Source organism: Tiliqua scincoides, chromosome 2 (genome assembly GCF_035046505.1).
Source record: "Tiliqua scincoides isolate rTilSci1 chromosome 2, rTilSci1.hap2, whole genome shotgun sequence".
Lineage (NCBI taxonomy): Eukaryota > Metazoa > Chordata > Lepidosauria > Squamata > Scincidae > Tiliqua > Tiliqua scincoides.
Genome location: NC_089822.1, coordinates 77,490,487 through 77,507,047, shown reverse-complemented (window position 1 = coordinate 77,507,047; position 16,561 = coordinate 77,490,487). Strand labels below are relative to the sequence as shown.

Genomic DNA, 16,561 nt, shown 5'->3' with positions numbered 1-16,561 from the left:
TTGTTTTTTAATAGTACAGATGCAGAGCAGTGCCCCCAGTTATTATCATTTAATGAACTTGGAAAGCCAGAATGTGGTTTTTCTGCCAATGTGATAACTTTCCCCAGCTAAGGGGGTGGTCTCAGACTTGCCTTGAGGATGTTTAAAGTCCACCTGAAGAGGCCCACTTAGTACTATTCATGTCTGATTTCTTTTCTCTATTTTGTACCCTCCCCCTTTTTTTCTATATTCCAGGTTGGGGACAGGATTGTGAGCATTTGTGGAACATCCACTGAAGGCATGACTCATTCCCAAGCTGTCAGTTTGCTGAAAAATGCTTCAGGCACTATTGAAATACAGGTGAAAAAAATAAAAGACCACCTTTGCCTGCAGTGCTATTCAGAACATAGATTCAAGCTTTGCTCTCAAGGATGGAGAAAGTGCACAGTTGCATCCCACTTAGCAAGTCTGAGGAGAATTTTGCTTCCAGTGACTGCAATTTTAAGCATTTTGTTCATGCCATGGTTTATACACGGTGATGAATGGTTAGTCGCCACAATGTTTCATTGTGCTTTTTCAGCGAAACAATAAAAGGTCTGCAATCAGTATGTCTGAAGCAGCTTTGGGTGGCGTTTCTTGGCAGCTATGTGCATGGGGAGAACCATGAATGCAGCTAGGGGTGTTTCCTGTCTCCACAGGTATGCCTCTTCTGAATAGAAAGGCGCTTACTCTGCCCACATTGCTATTTGTTCTGTATGTTTCGTGGTAAAAATATCCCAAATGCATTTCAGAGCCCAACCACTTCTTCTCCTATGTCATATCGGACTGCAGTCAAAGTTGTTTCATTAAGGCTGCAGTTCTAACCAACTTTCCAGCACTGACATAAGAGAAGTGCAACTCTGAGGTAAGGAAACGAACATTTCCTTAACTTGAGGAGGCCTCTGTAACTGCCCCGCAGCTGCAGGATGCAGCACGTGCCCCACAGGCACAGCTATGCCAGTGCTGGAATATTGGTTAGGATTGCGTCCTTAGCCACACCTGCACCCCCTCCCCGCATAACTGGTATGTTGGCCATCAGTCTCTACAGGCATTCAGCGTATCACTGAATACTGGGTCCTGTTCTAACCAGATGTTTCAAAAACCATTGGTCCAAACAAACTTGTAAGTACTTTGCAGACTTAGGACTTCAGTGGAATCCTCCTCTTCCTTTTTGCCCCCATAGGAGCTGTACATCTGCTTTGAACATCCTTTCATTGGGAGGAAAGCAAAATACATTTTTTAAACATAAATCAGTAGATGCATAGCAATGATGGGCTGTCCCCAGAGCGGCTTTTAAAGTTTGCATCTATGTACACCCTAACAGAGTAATTTAAAATCTCTCCAACACTTCTAAATGCAGTGAAGCACACATGCAAATTTACTTGGGAAACAAGAAAATGTTAAAGAAAGCAATAATCAGAAGTATGTTTGAGAGTAAGGAATAAAATATCTTGATAACATCTAACACCATAGAGACTTGGACAGCCCCATCCTATTTGGCTTTAGTACTGGCAGAACGAGTTCCACCAGTGCTAACTGCCTTACAGAAGTCTTGAAAGGTACTCTTGAAAGCATGTGGAGTTGCATACTGCTGGATTGCCGGCAGGGAGGCCATAGCCCTCCCACATACACCAGAGAATCCTTCTGGACTGGGCAAGGCAGGTAGGATGGCAGGAGAGGTGGGATGGTTAAGAGAAGGTGGAATAGGGGCAGGGGAGGGTGAAGCAGGGCAGGACAGAATATTGATGCAACGGAGAGGAGAATGGGCAGATGGGCTCTGAGAAGGGGGCAGTAGCAATCACCGAATCCTAGCCTCCTTCACAAACTTGATCCTGTGAGCCAGGTCTTCATGAACTTGCGCCAGAGATTTTGCCAGCGCAGGCTCAGGTAGAGCTGCTGACCTGTGGTATACTGCTAAGGCTTACCCCCAGGTAAGGGAACAAATGTTCTGCAACTGTCCCTCCAGCAGCATGCAGTGATAGCGATTTTGGTATTGCTGCCTCAGCCAAGGGGGGAGAGTATAAAATTGGGTTGTGAGTACGTTTGCAGGAATAACCATTGAAGGACACAGGGCCCAATCCTATCTTTAAACCCCACCCCACCCTGCTGATACAGCCATGCCAAAAAGGTATGCACTCCATCCAGCACGTGGGTGGATTGGGAGGCTTAGGAAAGAACATAGTTCTCCTTACCTCTCCATAAGCTTCTCACTCGCCAAGAGGTTTCCTTGGATCTGTGCCAGTTCTTTAGCTGGCGCACGTCCAATAACAGGAATAGGGCAGGGAGCTTCAAAACGAATCTGGCAAGCTCCATCGCCACTGGATCCACTCCCTTTCACTGCCTCCTGGTCCCCCTTCCTCATCCCTCCCTGCACGGTTTTGCCCCCAGACAGCCTCCACCCCCATCTCTATCTTACCTGGTCCAGTGGGTGCAGCAGGGTCTGGGTTGCAGTGCTGCCACCTCTTGCGGCAGCGCTCACAGAATGGCTGCCAACGGAGCATTGAGTGATCCATCGGCAGCCATTTTACCACAGTTGAAGTGATTTTCACTATTGTAATAGGCTCCATGCAACAGCCCAATCCTGGATAGGATTGGATTGACAGAAGCTTAAGAAATTTACAGCCCGATACAGAGCTTTCCGCAGCACCTGGTTTCGGTGGCTCCACGGAGGGCTCCTGCCGGATCCTGCACCTCCTGCTCTACTGCAGGACGCTCCTCGGGAGAAGGGGACATTTGTCCCCTTCCCCCGAGTAAGGGAAGCAGCCCTGCAATGGGGCTACTCTCTTCAGCAGCGATCAAAAGGTGGGTGCTAAAGTAAAGGCGCTCGTGTAGGGTGCGCAGCTCTGCATGAGCGCCTTGGTTCCTGTGGAGCTCAGCTCTGCGGATCTGCCTCTCTCCCCCTGACACGCCTCCCGCCTGCCTCCTGGCATGCCTCCCCCCTCTCCAGAATGCCTCCCCCACGCCCCCGGCCAAATCCCCGCCTGCCGGTCCGGAGCCGGTGGTCCGGGAGACCACGGAGCTGCAGAACCCGGGCAACTGTTGTGACCACGTCTAGTTTTGGATACACGGCATAACCTCTTTAGTGAATGGTTCAAACAGCTTGCTCATGAGGAAGCCTACAACATGGCTTCCTCATGAGGAAGCTGCTTGAACCATTCACAAATGAGGCTATATATCTCCAAAACTAGACGTGATAGGGCAAGGCGGATGCCATTTTTGGAATCGGCACCCCAAATTCATATCAAATCACCATAAAGTTTGGGGAAAACTTTTCTGACCTTCAGTTTTGTAGGCCTGTGTGATCTGACATTCCCAATTTCCCACTCTTCTTTAAATATCTTCAGGGTGCACAGCTATTCTCTGCATGGTCTTTCACGTGATAATCTGTATGCTCATTTCTTTTATTTTTAAATGAACCCACAGGTGGTAGCTGGTGGAGATGTCAGTGTCATAACTAGTCAGCAGCAGGATCCAGCTACTTCCAGTCTTTCATTTGCAGGGTTAACTTCAAGCAGCATCTTTCAGGATGACTTGGGGTAAGTGCCTATCTACCGGCTGGTATCTTAATTCATATCCATTTGATATTTGATTGCTGTTGAGACCACTGCAAGGAAACTTATTTAAAATCTGCACAATCCTCAGGTCATCAGTTCAAAACACACTGCAGGCCAAGTCTTGATACCTACAGTAATACTGCAACACTTCAGTATGTAAGATTAGCAGGAGGGGTGGGACGCGACATTTGAGGCATGTGTAAAGTTCCAATCCCATTTTTGCAGCTTCTAAACTTAAGGTGCAGTTCTTCAACTCCCATGACATCTTGAAAGCCCCACCAAAGTTCAAATTGTGAAAATATCAGACCCAGTCAAGTGGGGGCATGTTAGCATGCTTCAAGCCCCTTCCTTTTTTTTTTTTCTTTCTCTGAGTGTGAACACAAAGTGGATGGGCCTTGAAAGGGTTCTCCACGAACAGGTGAAACAGGACATAAATGATAGCAAATATTCAGCTCCAGCTATTTAAGGTTGTAAGAGTTGTCATGCTAGAGATCATGCAGTGATTTTTGAAGTAGTTAAAGATTCACATTCCCATAAGACGTTTGCCTTCTTTGCTTTGGATTATGAAATGAGTACATTTAATTAACAGAAGATGAAGATACCACAGTAATATGTAAAAGGAGCTGATCAGACTAATGACCTATTTCAGAAGCCAAGTAGAGCTGTAGTGGTTCACATGGGATGTATGTTTGAGCACCAGTAGGCCTCAGTGTTTAAGGCTAGCAGTGCCCATTTTCCATCACTTTTGAAACATGGAGGGTTTTAAAGGGATTGTTGCTAGTATTTGAACACTCTTTCTTTCTTTCTTTGGTTACAGACCTCCACAATATAAAACCATCACTCTGGATCGAGGACCTGATGGCTTGGGTTTTAGCATCGTAGGAGGGTATGGAAGTCCTCATGGAGATCTACCCATTTATGTTAAAACAGTATTTGCAAAGGTAAATAACAGCATTAAATGACTTGGCCAAGCAGGATTTCAAATCCAAGCATGTGATCTGGTGATACTTGATCTTTTGTCTCTTACTGTTGTCCTCCCCGAAAAGATTCTGTATCCAAAATGGTCACTAGATGATGATCTAAGACAGGGGTGGACAACCCATGGCATACGTGCCACTAGTGGCACATGCACCCTTTCTAAATGGCACAGGGTGACTCCATCCTCCTTTCGACTTTGGAGTAAGCCAGGCAGCAGACAGGGCGTGGCCTGGTCTAGACATAGCTGGAGAGCCCATGTGCTGTGCCATGCCGTGCCCAGTGGCTTTGGGCAAGGGAGAGCTGGTTACCAACCATGTGCTTCCATTCCAAGCAGAACCTAGAGGAGGGTTATCCTCCAAAGCTCCTTTGCCCTGGCTCCAAACACACACTCTATGGTTAGCAACTCCCACCCATTTGGACTGGTGCCACAGTCTGCTGTGGCAGTGACTCCAGGAACTAAAGCCTTTTCCTTTGGGAGGTTCAGAACAGGGCAGTTCTCAAAAGTTATCTGCCTGAGACCGGCTTAGTTTTAACAGCAACATATGCCTTAGAACGTTGGAGTGTTGATTGAATGGAATGAATGTTTGAGAAGAACATCATACTTGCACATTTCAAGTACAGCATGATGAGCCTTTCAAATCTTAATTCTTAATTGGGGTAAAAAAAATGAGCTCAATTTAGTTACTGAGCTCTTTTTTTTTTTTTTTTTTTACGAGAAGCTCCTTCCCAGGCATAGTGACATGATAAGTCATATAGATGCCCAAGCCAAAGTCTCTGGTTCCTTTCTCATTGCAGGGTGCAGCAGCAGAGGATGGGCGCCTGAAGAGAGGGGATCAGATCATTGCTGTCAATGGGCAGAGCTTGGAAGGGGTCACCCATGAAGAAGCTGTGGCTATTCTAAAACGAACAAAAGGAACTGTCACACTAACTGTTCTCTCTTGAATTCTCATGCAGACCATTAGGGTCAGCCTGATTATTCTACCAACATTCCATGTAGCAGTGAGAACGAAATGTTTATGTTAGTTCTCTTACGATCACAGCTCTTTGGCTGTTGTTCATCATGGGTGAAAAATAGCTAATGATCTTATTTTTATATGCAGTAGAAGTACTGTCTTACTGTTGGGTTACAGAGATTGGCTTTTGTAGTGTAGGACAATGACAGGAGAACTTGATAATCAGTAGAAAGTAAATTGGAACAAAAAAGTATAACGGTCATTTTGGTAATTTGGAGGCACACGATGAGTGGCTGTTAAGGTACTGTTGTGAAATTTTGATGATGTCTGAACTTGGCGTTTGTCAAAATTGACTTTCAAAACATCAGTGAGCCAGTGTCTACTTCCATCAATAGAGAAAGCTCTTGGGCATAAATTAATCGGTCTGATTACTGTTTTATTACTGTTGTAATAGTCATGTGCCCAGCAATGAAGAGCCGAGCTGCTATAATCTAATGATGATTATTTCCTGTAAAAATGCTCAGCAAGCCAAAAGAAAAGAAAACTATTGTAGTTGTTCTTGGAGAAAGAAGATGAAAGAGGTAGAATCTCAGCAGATCAGAGGTCACTTGGAATTTTGTGTTGTCATTCTCTGTGGCTTGTTCCCTCCAGCTCCTTTTTCTACAACGTGTTGCTGTACGTTGATGAGAAACATAGGGCTGGATTGGACTTCCTGATACTAACTTGTAGCAGCATGCTCACTGCTATGGCAGACCAGGTATGTGTGCAAGGATTGCCTTTCTACTGCAAGACCCTTTGGGGAGGGACCATGCACTTCACTTTCCCTCCCTTTGGGGGGGGCAGTAGTGGTCAAACTACCCTGACTCAAGTGTACAGAGCAGGGTTTTCCACATTGCAGCAGTGTCTCCTTTTCCCTATAGGAATGATTGACAACTGTTCACTTACATAGAAGAAAGTAAAAAAGGTTATTCTAGAAGGCAAATTTAAAAACAACAATCACTTCTGAACTACTGGTAGTTCTGATGGCAATCCAAACTCACTCCTGAACCTTCTGTCCACCCTCCTCATCAATGATTGGAATTTTTTCATGTATCCTCACTAACGCCAAATAGCCCAGGGCCAAATTGGCAGATCGGTGGTATGTTGAGCAGGGTGTGTTACTACATTTTTAGTATGTGTGTAAATATCAGACCAAAATGTAAATTATCATATGAACTGCCATTTTGCAACACATTTCAACCCCTCAAGGCTTCCAAGACTCTGAAAAAGAAAAAAAAAGTAGCTTCTGAAACCTTAAGGTCTGCCCTCCCTGGTTTTATTAAAGTACCTGACTACATTATTTAAAGCACCTACCTACATCTTTTTGACCTTATTTATCAGCCTTGAGTAAGGGGGAAAGTAGCCCCTTTCTCCTTTTCAGAAGCCAACAGCATATCTAACAGAAGTTTCAGAGATACTTATAATGAATCAGAACTTTACCAGAGTTCCAGAACTCCGATTAGAACCAATGAACAAATTCTTTGATCTTGCTTTGAATATTATCAGCCTCAAAAGCTGGACCTGTTAGGTGCTGTGTATGTCTCTCTGTGAAAGGGGCCTCCACAGTTACTCCAAATAAAGATTGTACACGTTCCTGGGAGCCCATTAGGTTGCAGGAACCAGCAGTGTAATACAGCTGTTACAGAAAGTTCGGAGCTTGCTCATTGATGCAGTTAAGCCTTCTGTGAGCAATTCTTTAAAAGCCCTGATGTAGCCTGCCCATGATCAAATGTAGGACTGAGGATTTTCCCATCCCTAGGGTGAAATAAGACAGTGGCTCTTGAGGTTCTTTTTCTTGCTACTGAAGCAAGTGACAACTCCCTTGCTTAGGCTCTAGGTAGTGCTTTATACCACTGGTCTATCAAGGCCCATTCTATCAAGTCTGACAGGCAGCAGCTCTGCAAAGTCACAGGGAAAGGCCATTCCTCTGACTTTACTGTCTTGCTTTTAACTGAAGATGAATCTTGGACTTCCTTTATGCAAAGAACCTGCTCTACCACTGAGCCCTACATCACTGAACCATCATTGAATCATATATTCTAGCATAAGTGATTTTATTCAATTCTGCTTTCTGCCTATGGCACCTAGTAGTCAAAATGATGTGATATCCAATCATGTTGGGGCCTTAGTGCAGGCAGTTGTATTAGACACTCCTCAGGGCCCTCTCCAGCCCTGCAAGTTAATTCTTGCATTCTCATAGCAGAGAGCCTGCAATACAGGGGATGTTTGCAAAAATTTGGTAGAAATTGCAGAATGCACAAAACAGATGTGATTGGAGAAAGTCAAAAAGAATGATATGCTACCATGAGACAGAAGTAGGAAAACCCTAAGGTCTTTTAGAGATTGGATAGCTAAGGTCTGTCTGTGCCTGCTGTTTTTTATGTGATATGTACTTGAACCCAATGCACATAGTTGGTGCGCTCTGAACCTCCTCTTAAATACTGTCCCTGATCCCTGCTGCACTTCCAAGTTAGTGCCTCATAGGAGAGGCACTAATGTTCCTGCAATTGGTCTGAACAAATATTTTGTAATGTTTCTTATCCCAGTCATTGCACCCCATTGTTATTTTTAAGTGCCCAGCCCAGTTTTGCTCACTGGTGGAAATGATGGATTTCTGAAGAGGTGAAGCACCTGACACATATTCAAGGACTGTCCCTCTTCCTATACATTCAGGTATTGATAGCAGGGCTTCATTGCACTTGGGGTGTTGCACAAATCTGACTGGCTGCAGCTTCATCAGATGTGGCTATGGGACTTTACTGAGAGTGCATGATTCAAGAAATACTGCTCTGACTATACATTCACTTAGCTCTCAGCTATACTGTCACATGGGCAAATCTGACTGACCATGTGGTGCTGTCACTGTTTCTTGGAAGAAAGGTTATTTTTCAAACAGAATGATGCCAAAGCTGTTAATGAAGATGAGAAGTAACACTGAACAAACATGAAAATATGTATTGGGGGGAGGTGTCTTGGAAAATATTCTTCTCCGTCTCTTATTGGAAAATTTAGCTCTACCCTAGAATTTCCCAAGCAAATGAAACATTTACAGCCAAGTTATAAAAACTAGCCAAATGTGTTTCCTTAGAAAATTTGAATGGCAAAATTTTGGAGACTTTCTGCCTGCAGTAATTGGGTTTTTTAAAAAAAACAAAAAACATTGCTGTGGAAAATAAAGATATTTCATTCATCATCTGAGTGCAGGTGTTCCTTCTGTTTTTCCCCCTGCTATTTTCATGAGGTCTTCTCTATTGTGCAAAAAACTTGCAATGAAGTGCAGGAGGCTGTTGACTATTCCTATTTAATTGTCGCTGCTTAATGACAGGCAATTCTAAAAGAATAACTATTAGGAAACAGTATGAACCACACTTGTAGTCATTTTCTTCCAAACGAGAGAAAAATAAGATTAGCAATTTTCTTCAGATAGTTTTAAGAAACTGGGTAGCTCAGTGCAATGTTTTTTTTCCTGGTGTCATTTATTATATTCAGACATTATATGGACTTAGGAAGTTTCCATAAAGTGTGATACCTGGAAGCAATCAGTGTTCAATTCTTATTTTGAATTAGACTGTGATATACGTACCTTAAAGTACTGTGTAACCATTTGAAATATTCTCTATATTTGTAACAGATGTAGTGTACAGATATTTTATTACTGCCTTTTGTGTCGAAATGCAGAATTAGTTGAATAAATGTGTAACTATCTGTGGGAAACAAATGGAATGTCAAGTGTCTTGGTTGTATTCTGGAGCTGGCCTTTTCCTCTGTAAGTGGGAGCTGTGCGATGCCAATTTTGCCAACCTCAGTTTACCTAGTCGTATATTCATCTCAAAAGGTTGGACATATCCATTGTACATAATTAAATGAGTGGGCAGATCATCATGTCGCCAGCAGTGTGGGCTAAAAATAAATATTAATTATGTACATAGCACTTCAGCTCTCCAATCCTGATCTTACGTTCATGAATTTAGTAAATGTATGGAGAATATTAAAAATGAATGGTGATTATGGATATTCTCCAGGTTTTCTGGATAAATGTCGCTAAGGGACCAATCTTATAGTCCCACTGCCCACCGGAACTTTCGCTCTGGCAGCACAACATGCTTTACTGCAGTTGCAAAAGTCAACACACCATTCCATACAGCTGGGCCACCACCTCAAGTGGCAAGTGACAGCACTCCAGTAGCACCAAGAAAAGCCCTGCTGCTGGTAAGTCAGTGCAGGGGGCTAGCAGAATGGGGAGAGGGAGAAATGGGATAGAGACTGGGTGGGAAGGGGTGTGTATTAAGGTTGGGAAGGAGGCAGTATCAACTGTGGCTGCCTATATCCTATCATCCTTCCTGGCTTTGATCCGCTTTCCTGGGTCCTCTCAGACTTGCTCCTACAAATTACTGGCACATTCGGGCAGTGAAGGCAAAACAATATATTCGTATGGTATATACTTTAAACTCTATTTCTAAACTGCAAGATAAATGAATTTTTTCACAAGGTGGATAAAATATAACACTACAGAAGGACCCTGACTTACATAATTTTGAATTAATGCAAAGCATTGCATCAGTCGTAACAACAACATATGGTCACCCATCTTCTCTGTGTACAGCCCCTTGTCCCAAATCTTACACAGAGCAGCCGATATATAGAATGCGATCAACTTATGTAAAAATAGATTTATGTAACGTTGCCTGAAATAGAACCATTATATAAATTGGGGAATGCCTGTACTGTTTTTAGGCTACATGGCCTTAAGATGGGCATACAAATAATCACTCATCTTAGGTATAATATTATTAATAAAAATATATACTACTTTTCAACATGAAAATGAAGAACTGATCCACATGTTCTGATTTCTGCTGGCTATTGGCACTTACTAGAAAGCTGTTCACATTTCAGAAGTTGAGTACTGTTTCATGTCAACTACAGAAATGTTTCTCAGATGTGATGGTATCAGTGTTGCTTAACCTGCCTCTTTAGGTAGTGTGCCTCATTTTGCGCTGTCTTCTAATTTGTGCCCTGACAGCTGTTACTTTACATATGGCAGGGAGTTGGATGAATGCACAAGGGAGCCCATCAACCTGATGAACAGCAAAACTGAAAGCCAAGGTACTTTGAGACAAGTTGTGTATCAATATTGTTTATTCCACTGAACATGTGTTTAGCACCAGTAGAAATAGCAAGTGTTTGTTGCAAAGGACACACGCTTGAAGGGTGCTCAGTCATGACATTCTTTAATAGCTCCAAAATCCGGATGCAGTGTTAAACTCTAATGTACTAACTGAACCAAAAACTGCTTTCTCCAGCCAAATACCTCCATGTTTTTGCGTAAATGTGTTGGCAGAAAGGCTATTACGAACCAGTCTGTATGTTGTCCTTTACAGTTGTAGCCACAAGGTTCGGCTGTTTCCATCTCTACAGCTCAGTTCATGGAGGATAGGACCGTGTCAATCGGCTGTAAAAAGTCCCAGAGGGGAATGGTGGTAATTGGAACTCCATCATTATTTCAACTGAATGATGGAAGAGCATCATTTCTTCAACTGAGAATTAACTGTTTCCTAAAGCATTGAAATTTGTAGTCAAATAATAAATCCCAGCATCCCATTAGAAAAGCAGAGGCTACAGAGGTGCTGTACAGCAGGGCCTACAGAAAGACGTCAGGCAAAATAAACATTAGTTAACGGAGGGGAGTTTCAAGTGTTGTCTGCTGTCAGCAGGAAGCAGTTCATTACTATTAGCCATATCAGTTCAGTGCCAGTGTGGATTTGTGACCCAGCGAATTCACTGTGAATGTATTAATGCCATACAAATCCACAGCAGCTGTGGTAATTACGTCAGAAGCTTCCATGTGTTTGTAGCACCACAGCTGTGACTGAATGCCTAGCAATTGTTTTCTTTCCTTCCTCAAACTTTGCTTTCTGCCCTTGTTTTTTGCCTTTTGCTTATTTGAGGGCAAGAGCTGGTAATACAAGGCAGCTGTTTAGTTTGACAAACTGTGCATGGTCCATGTCCTATGTATGCAGTCATGCTCTGAAATTAACCAATTATTCCAGGTGAGCGTTTAACAATAGGGAAAGAAGCCATGTTTGCCTCTAAACAAGAATTGAATATGTATTTTTTCATAGTCATCACTAGAGGGCAATGGAGAACCAAACTTTGGTTCCCCAAGCATCATAACTAGCGAAAATCCATAATTTGTTCCTTGCTTTGGCCTATGGCTCTGACCCAGAGGAGTAACAGAAAATATCAAACATCAGGAGATCATTTTGCTGTCTCTTTGGTCCTTAAAAACCAATAATGCTACTTCTGAGTTAAAAATACATTCTGCCTGGGAGTTGATCATGGCCTTCTTTCATTTGCCCTACCCCAACGGTGATCACAATCATTATATATATATATATATATATATATATATACTTGAAATGGGTTACCTTGAAAAAAGGCTAACATACATCACCATTATTTCATGTTTAATGTTTAACGTTTGGTTCTACGGAACAATAATTTGCATGCTAATATTGAAAGCCTCCAAGCCAAAATGGGGGAGTTGCATTTCTTGGTACTAAAATAAGAATAGAAATGTAGGCTGGGTTTAGTTATAATGCAACTTCATTGTTTATACTAACCATAGTTAAGAATCCTGAAGGGCTGTCATATGGAAGAAGGAGCTAATCTGCTCTCAATGGCCTCTGAGAGAAGAACTAGATCCAATTGGTACAAACTGCAAGAGAAGAGATTCTGATTGGACATCACAAAGAAATTCCTGATGATAAGGGCAGTTCAGTAGTGGAAAAGATTGCCAAGGGAGGTGGTGTCTTCCTCCTCACTGGAGATCTTCAAGCAGTCTCAACAAGCACGTGCTGGAGATGTTCTAAGAGGATTTCCTGCAACAGGCAATGGATTGGACTAGATGACTTTGTAGGCTCCATCCAACTCTACGATTTTGTGAACTGACACTGTTGTTTTGAGTTTCCACATATACAGTAGGCAACTGTGGTTTAGAGCTGCTAGAGTGTCATCTCTTCATGTTGACAGACTAGTCATTCCGAAGTCAAAGGGCTACTGTGATAGAAGTCCTGCTTCCTCTAATGTGTCACAGCAGAGCATCTGAAGCAGGGCTTGATTGCTTGCCCCTGACTGGAGTGTGGACAAATGCATCGGGGGGGGGGGGAGTCCCTTGGGTAAGTCAGCCTATGAAGGGTCTAAACCAACTCCTTCGGTTGGGTCCCGAAGCAGTAGGCCAAAAGATTCCCCTGCCTATTTGCAGTCTTTTGTACTAGCTGGGCTTCTGAAGCACCTTGCAGTATGAGATGATGTGCCCTGCTTGTGGGCTTCCCTGGAGAAACTGGCTGAGCACCAGGTTGCTGGACTAGGTGTGCTGATGGTCCAGTTGAGCAGGGCCCTTTTACCACTCTTCCTTTTGGTCTGAGGCATGACAATCAACTTCATGCATAACAGCCTGTGGCACACTGCTGCGAAGGTCAAAAGTTTGATGAGATGCATCTTCACTGATCTTGTATGAGCTTTAGGGCGCAATCCTAACCAACTCTGCAGCACTGACATAGCTGTGCCAATGTGGCATTCACCGCATCCTGCAGTGGGGAGGCAGTCAAGGAGGCCTCCTCAAGTTAAAGGCATGTTTGTTACCTTATCATAGGGCTGCACTGCAGCGAGGTCAGTGCTGGAAAGATTGTTAGGATTGTGCCCTTAATTAATATGACGCAAGCATAGATAGATAGCAATTAAATAATGGTTTTGAATTTCAAAGGCATTTTGCTTCTTTCTTACAAGGCCCTTGAGAGGCAGGAAGTGGAACATCTCCATTCCTTTAGCCCTCATGAAAGAAGGAAGGAGGGTGGAGAGATACCAGAGAAGGAGCCCTGTCAGGTCAGTAAGGGAGGGGGTTCAGAGGCAGATTGCTGAACTGATGCTTTGTTAAACAACCCACTCTTTGAACTGGCATCTCATGGAGGTGTTGGTTAATGGAGTTTGCGGGATAAACTAAGTGCTGGATAACACAAGATTTTGTTGTATTACACAATGAGCACGTTTTATAAATGTGCTGCTCAGTTACTCTGAGGCACCTTTTAGAAACTGGATCAAGTGGTTTTAAAACTTGATTACCCAGCTGGTTAGAAAGATAATTCCTGCGCAGCATACAGATCTCTGGCTCGGAAATACAGCTCCGGTGAAATATCCGTATTTGGCAGTGTTCTCCTATGTTGCCGTTTGCTGTTGTCTGTGCTGCAGAAAGAGTGTGCATCAAAGAAACAAAGGAATTGACTAGAACTAAGAACTGGTCCTCTATTTCTCCACAGTTCAAACCGAGTTAATGATCTCTTCCAGCTCTCCTCTTGATTCCCTTATGTATAGCGTGAAGGGACGAGCTTTCTCTGGCGATAAGAATCTAGTAAAGCTTTGCTAACGCACCATTCAGACCATGCATGAATAGCCAATAGTCAGCTATTCACAGCAAACTTGTTGTGTGCACTGGAATCAGAGTCCAAGTTCAAACAAGATTAAAGGCCAAGGTTTTGCAAAAGCACACACACACTCAGGTTGCATTTACTCAGAGTCATTGAACCTCTTGATCTCTTAAAATTCTAGGAATCCTGCATTCTCATTCCACCAGTGCTCATTGTTTAGAATAGGATATTCTCTGGGATATTCTCAAGACCTCCTGATGCCTGAGGCATGCCAAATGCGGCCCCCCCCTTAGCCAGTGATGTGCCAGCCTTAGCTCCTCCACTCTCTGATGTTCTAGCTTGGCACTCTCCTCCAGTCCACATCACCTCTTCTCTCTGTCCCGCTCTTTATTTTCCAATCCAGGGATTAAAAATTGGAGGAGGAGCAGTGAAGGCAAGTAGGTAGAGAAATTGGGTGCCACCTACTATTCTGCTGCCTGATGCAACCACTTCAGTTAGCCTCATGGAGGGACCGGCCCTGGCTATTGTTATTATTGTTATGTGCAGGCTATTAAATTTACCCTGCACATGCCCAATCTCATCTGATCTTGGAAGCTAAGCAGGGTCAGGCCTGGTTAGTACTTGGATGGGAGACCGCCTGGGAATACCAGGTGCTGTAGGCTTATACCATAGTCTTTCGAGACTGAAGGTTGCCAACAATATCTAATAAAGAAAACCTGCCTTCCATGAGAATTCATACCCCAATGGCAATGGGAAATCAGAGGAGATACGTGCCACTTCCCACCTCTCTGAGGGCCATCATCTCTGCTTTTTTTAAAGTGGAGGAGAGGGAGTGGCCCTCAGATACGTCCAGTAACTGCACAGAGAGTGGCTACGCTCCTGCAGCCACTGTCAGCGAAATTCTCAACTGCTTCAAAAGCCGGTGGCAGGGGAAGTGGGTCACAGTGCCGCCGCCCCCAGTGCCTAAGTTCCTGGTGCTCAGGGCATTTGCACCCCCTGCCCCCCTCGAGGTTCACCACTGCCCTCAGTGCCCTTTGATTCTAAGATTTATTTCCCAAAAATTAAATTTCTCAACAGGTATCACAAATCCTATTTAATCCTTGACAGCAATATTGGGCCAATTGCAAACTGTGGTGTATTTGCTAGCTGAAAATGCAAATAGGCAGAAATAGCTGCTTATGCCTGATGGCTCCCTACATGTTTCTGGTGATTTTTAGTATGAAAATTCAACTTGTTAAAAAAAAGGTCACACTGACTTGAAATGCCCCAAATTGTATTTGAAATAGTAGTAGCAGCAGCTTGTAGGCGGGTGTACAGGGTCCTGGTGACCTCCTGACTCTTTTCTCCCCTCCTGGATATTTCCACGTGAAGCAGTGCTTACATACATACACAGTCATATGTAAGCAGGCCTGCTTGTACATGACTGCACAAAAGCAATTCAAAGCCTGGTCCACTCAGGTGTACTGTGGTAAAGGGTGTGAAAGCCTGAGGCTGTATACACCAAGACCTTCTCTGACCTTCTAAGGATGCTCATGTGCATGCATGCCCAATAAAGCCAGGTTCACATTGAAATGTTTCTTCAAGGCATAGCGATGCTAATAAAGATCACTTAATTAATCCCATCTATGCAATTTTCAGTGGAGGAGAAAGCCGGGTGGCCAGTTTCCCCTCCAGATGCAAACCACAGTACCAAGGAAGCTGTTTCGTAAGAGAGACCGAGAACGTCAGCAGATTCTGCCCCAGAGGCTGTGCTTACTAACTGGGTGGTGAAAAGTCAGTGAACAGTTAGTCTTGACAGTTCAGTCTTATACCAAGATTGGGCTGCCCTGCAGAGCCCATTACAACAGCAGAAGTGAGTTGTAAAATGGCTGCCGAAGGACCATGGAGTGCTCTGGTGGGGGCCATTTTGTGTGAGGCAGCAGCACTGCCACTCCGCTGCCTGAATCCACTATGCAGGCTGAACCATGTAAGGCAGCAGGGGGATGGGTGGAGAGGGGGTGAAACTGGGCAGGGAAGGGAGAGGAGCGGAGTGGGAAGGTGGATTTGGTGGCAATGGCACGTGCCAGAACCCCTTTGGAGACTCGCCACCTCTTTCTTCCCCTCGGACTTGTGCCAGCTAAAGAGTTGGTGCAGGTCTGAAGAGACCCATTAATGACTAGAAGGCATACAGAAAGATAAAGGAAAATAATTCCCCTTTCCCCTCCTAAGCCTTCCAATCCTCCTCCCCCCCCCCACTGGATATAGCATGTGCCTTTTTGGTGCAGCTGTCTCAATGGGGGGGGGGGGAGTAGGATTGGACTCTGAGTGACATGAAGAGAGAAACAGGTTTTGTCTCCCATACTGGAACATTGGAGTCCATTATTTGAACCTGGACACATCAGGTACACACTAAGAGCAAAGAATGAAGACTTCTGTTCAAATAGCAGCAAAACATTTTTTTTAGAGACTGAGCCCTTTGGGTTCAGAAAACCATTTATTGGTTTATTTCTATATAAACTTCCTTTGTGAACTGTTGAATCGTGGCGTATACATATTCTTAATAATAGGAATAAGAAGAGTAGTAAAATAAAGCACTGAGTGTCGAAGCTTGGAAAGC

At 43.9% G+C, this 16,561-nt stretch overlaps 1 protein-coding gene and 1 pseudogene across 8 annotated transcripts in view; both read left to right on the top strand.

Moving 5' to 3' along the window:
* The window catches only part of MPDZ (multiple PDZ domain crumbs cell polarity complex component), a 127,619-nt gene extending 118,368 nt beyond the window's left edge, over positions 1 to 9,251 (top strand). For all 8 annotated transcript variants that reach the window (XM_066613402.1, XM_066613405.1, XM_066613403.1 and 5 more), the window contains 4 exons: positions 235 to 339; positions 3,442 to 3,554; positions 4,390 to 4,513; positions 5,346 to 9,251. In XM_066613402.1, the coding sequence (XP_066469499.1) occupies positions 235 to 339; positions 3,442 to 3,554; positions 4,390 to 4,513; positions 5,346 to 5,492 (489 nt within the window). In that variant the 3' untranslated portion in view covers positions 5,493 to 9,251. The remainder of the gene's footprint in view (positions 1 to 234; positions 340 to 3,441; positions 3,555 to 4,389; positions 4,514 to 5,345) is intronic.
* A 5,256-nt stretch (positions 9,252 to 14,507) lies between these two features.
* LOC136643145 (5S ribosomal RNA) lies at positions 14,508 to 14,627 on the top strand (annotated as a pseudogene).
* Positions 14,628 to 16,561: the final 1,934 nt, after the last annotated feature.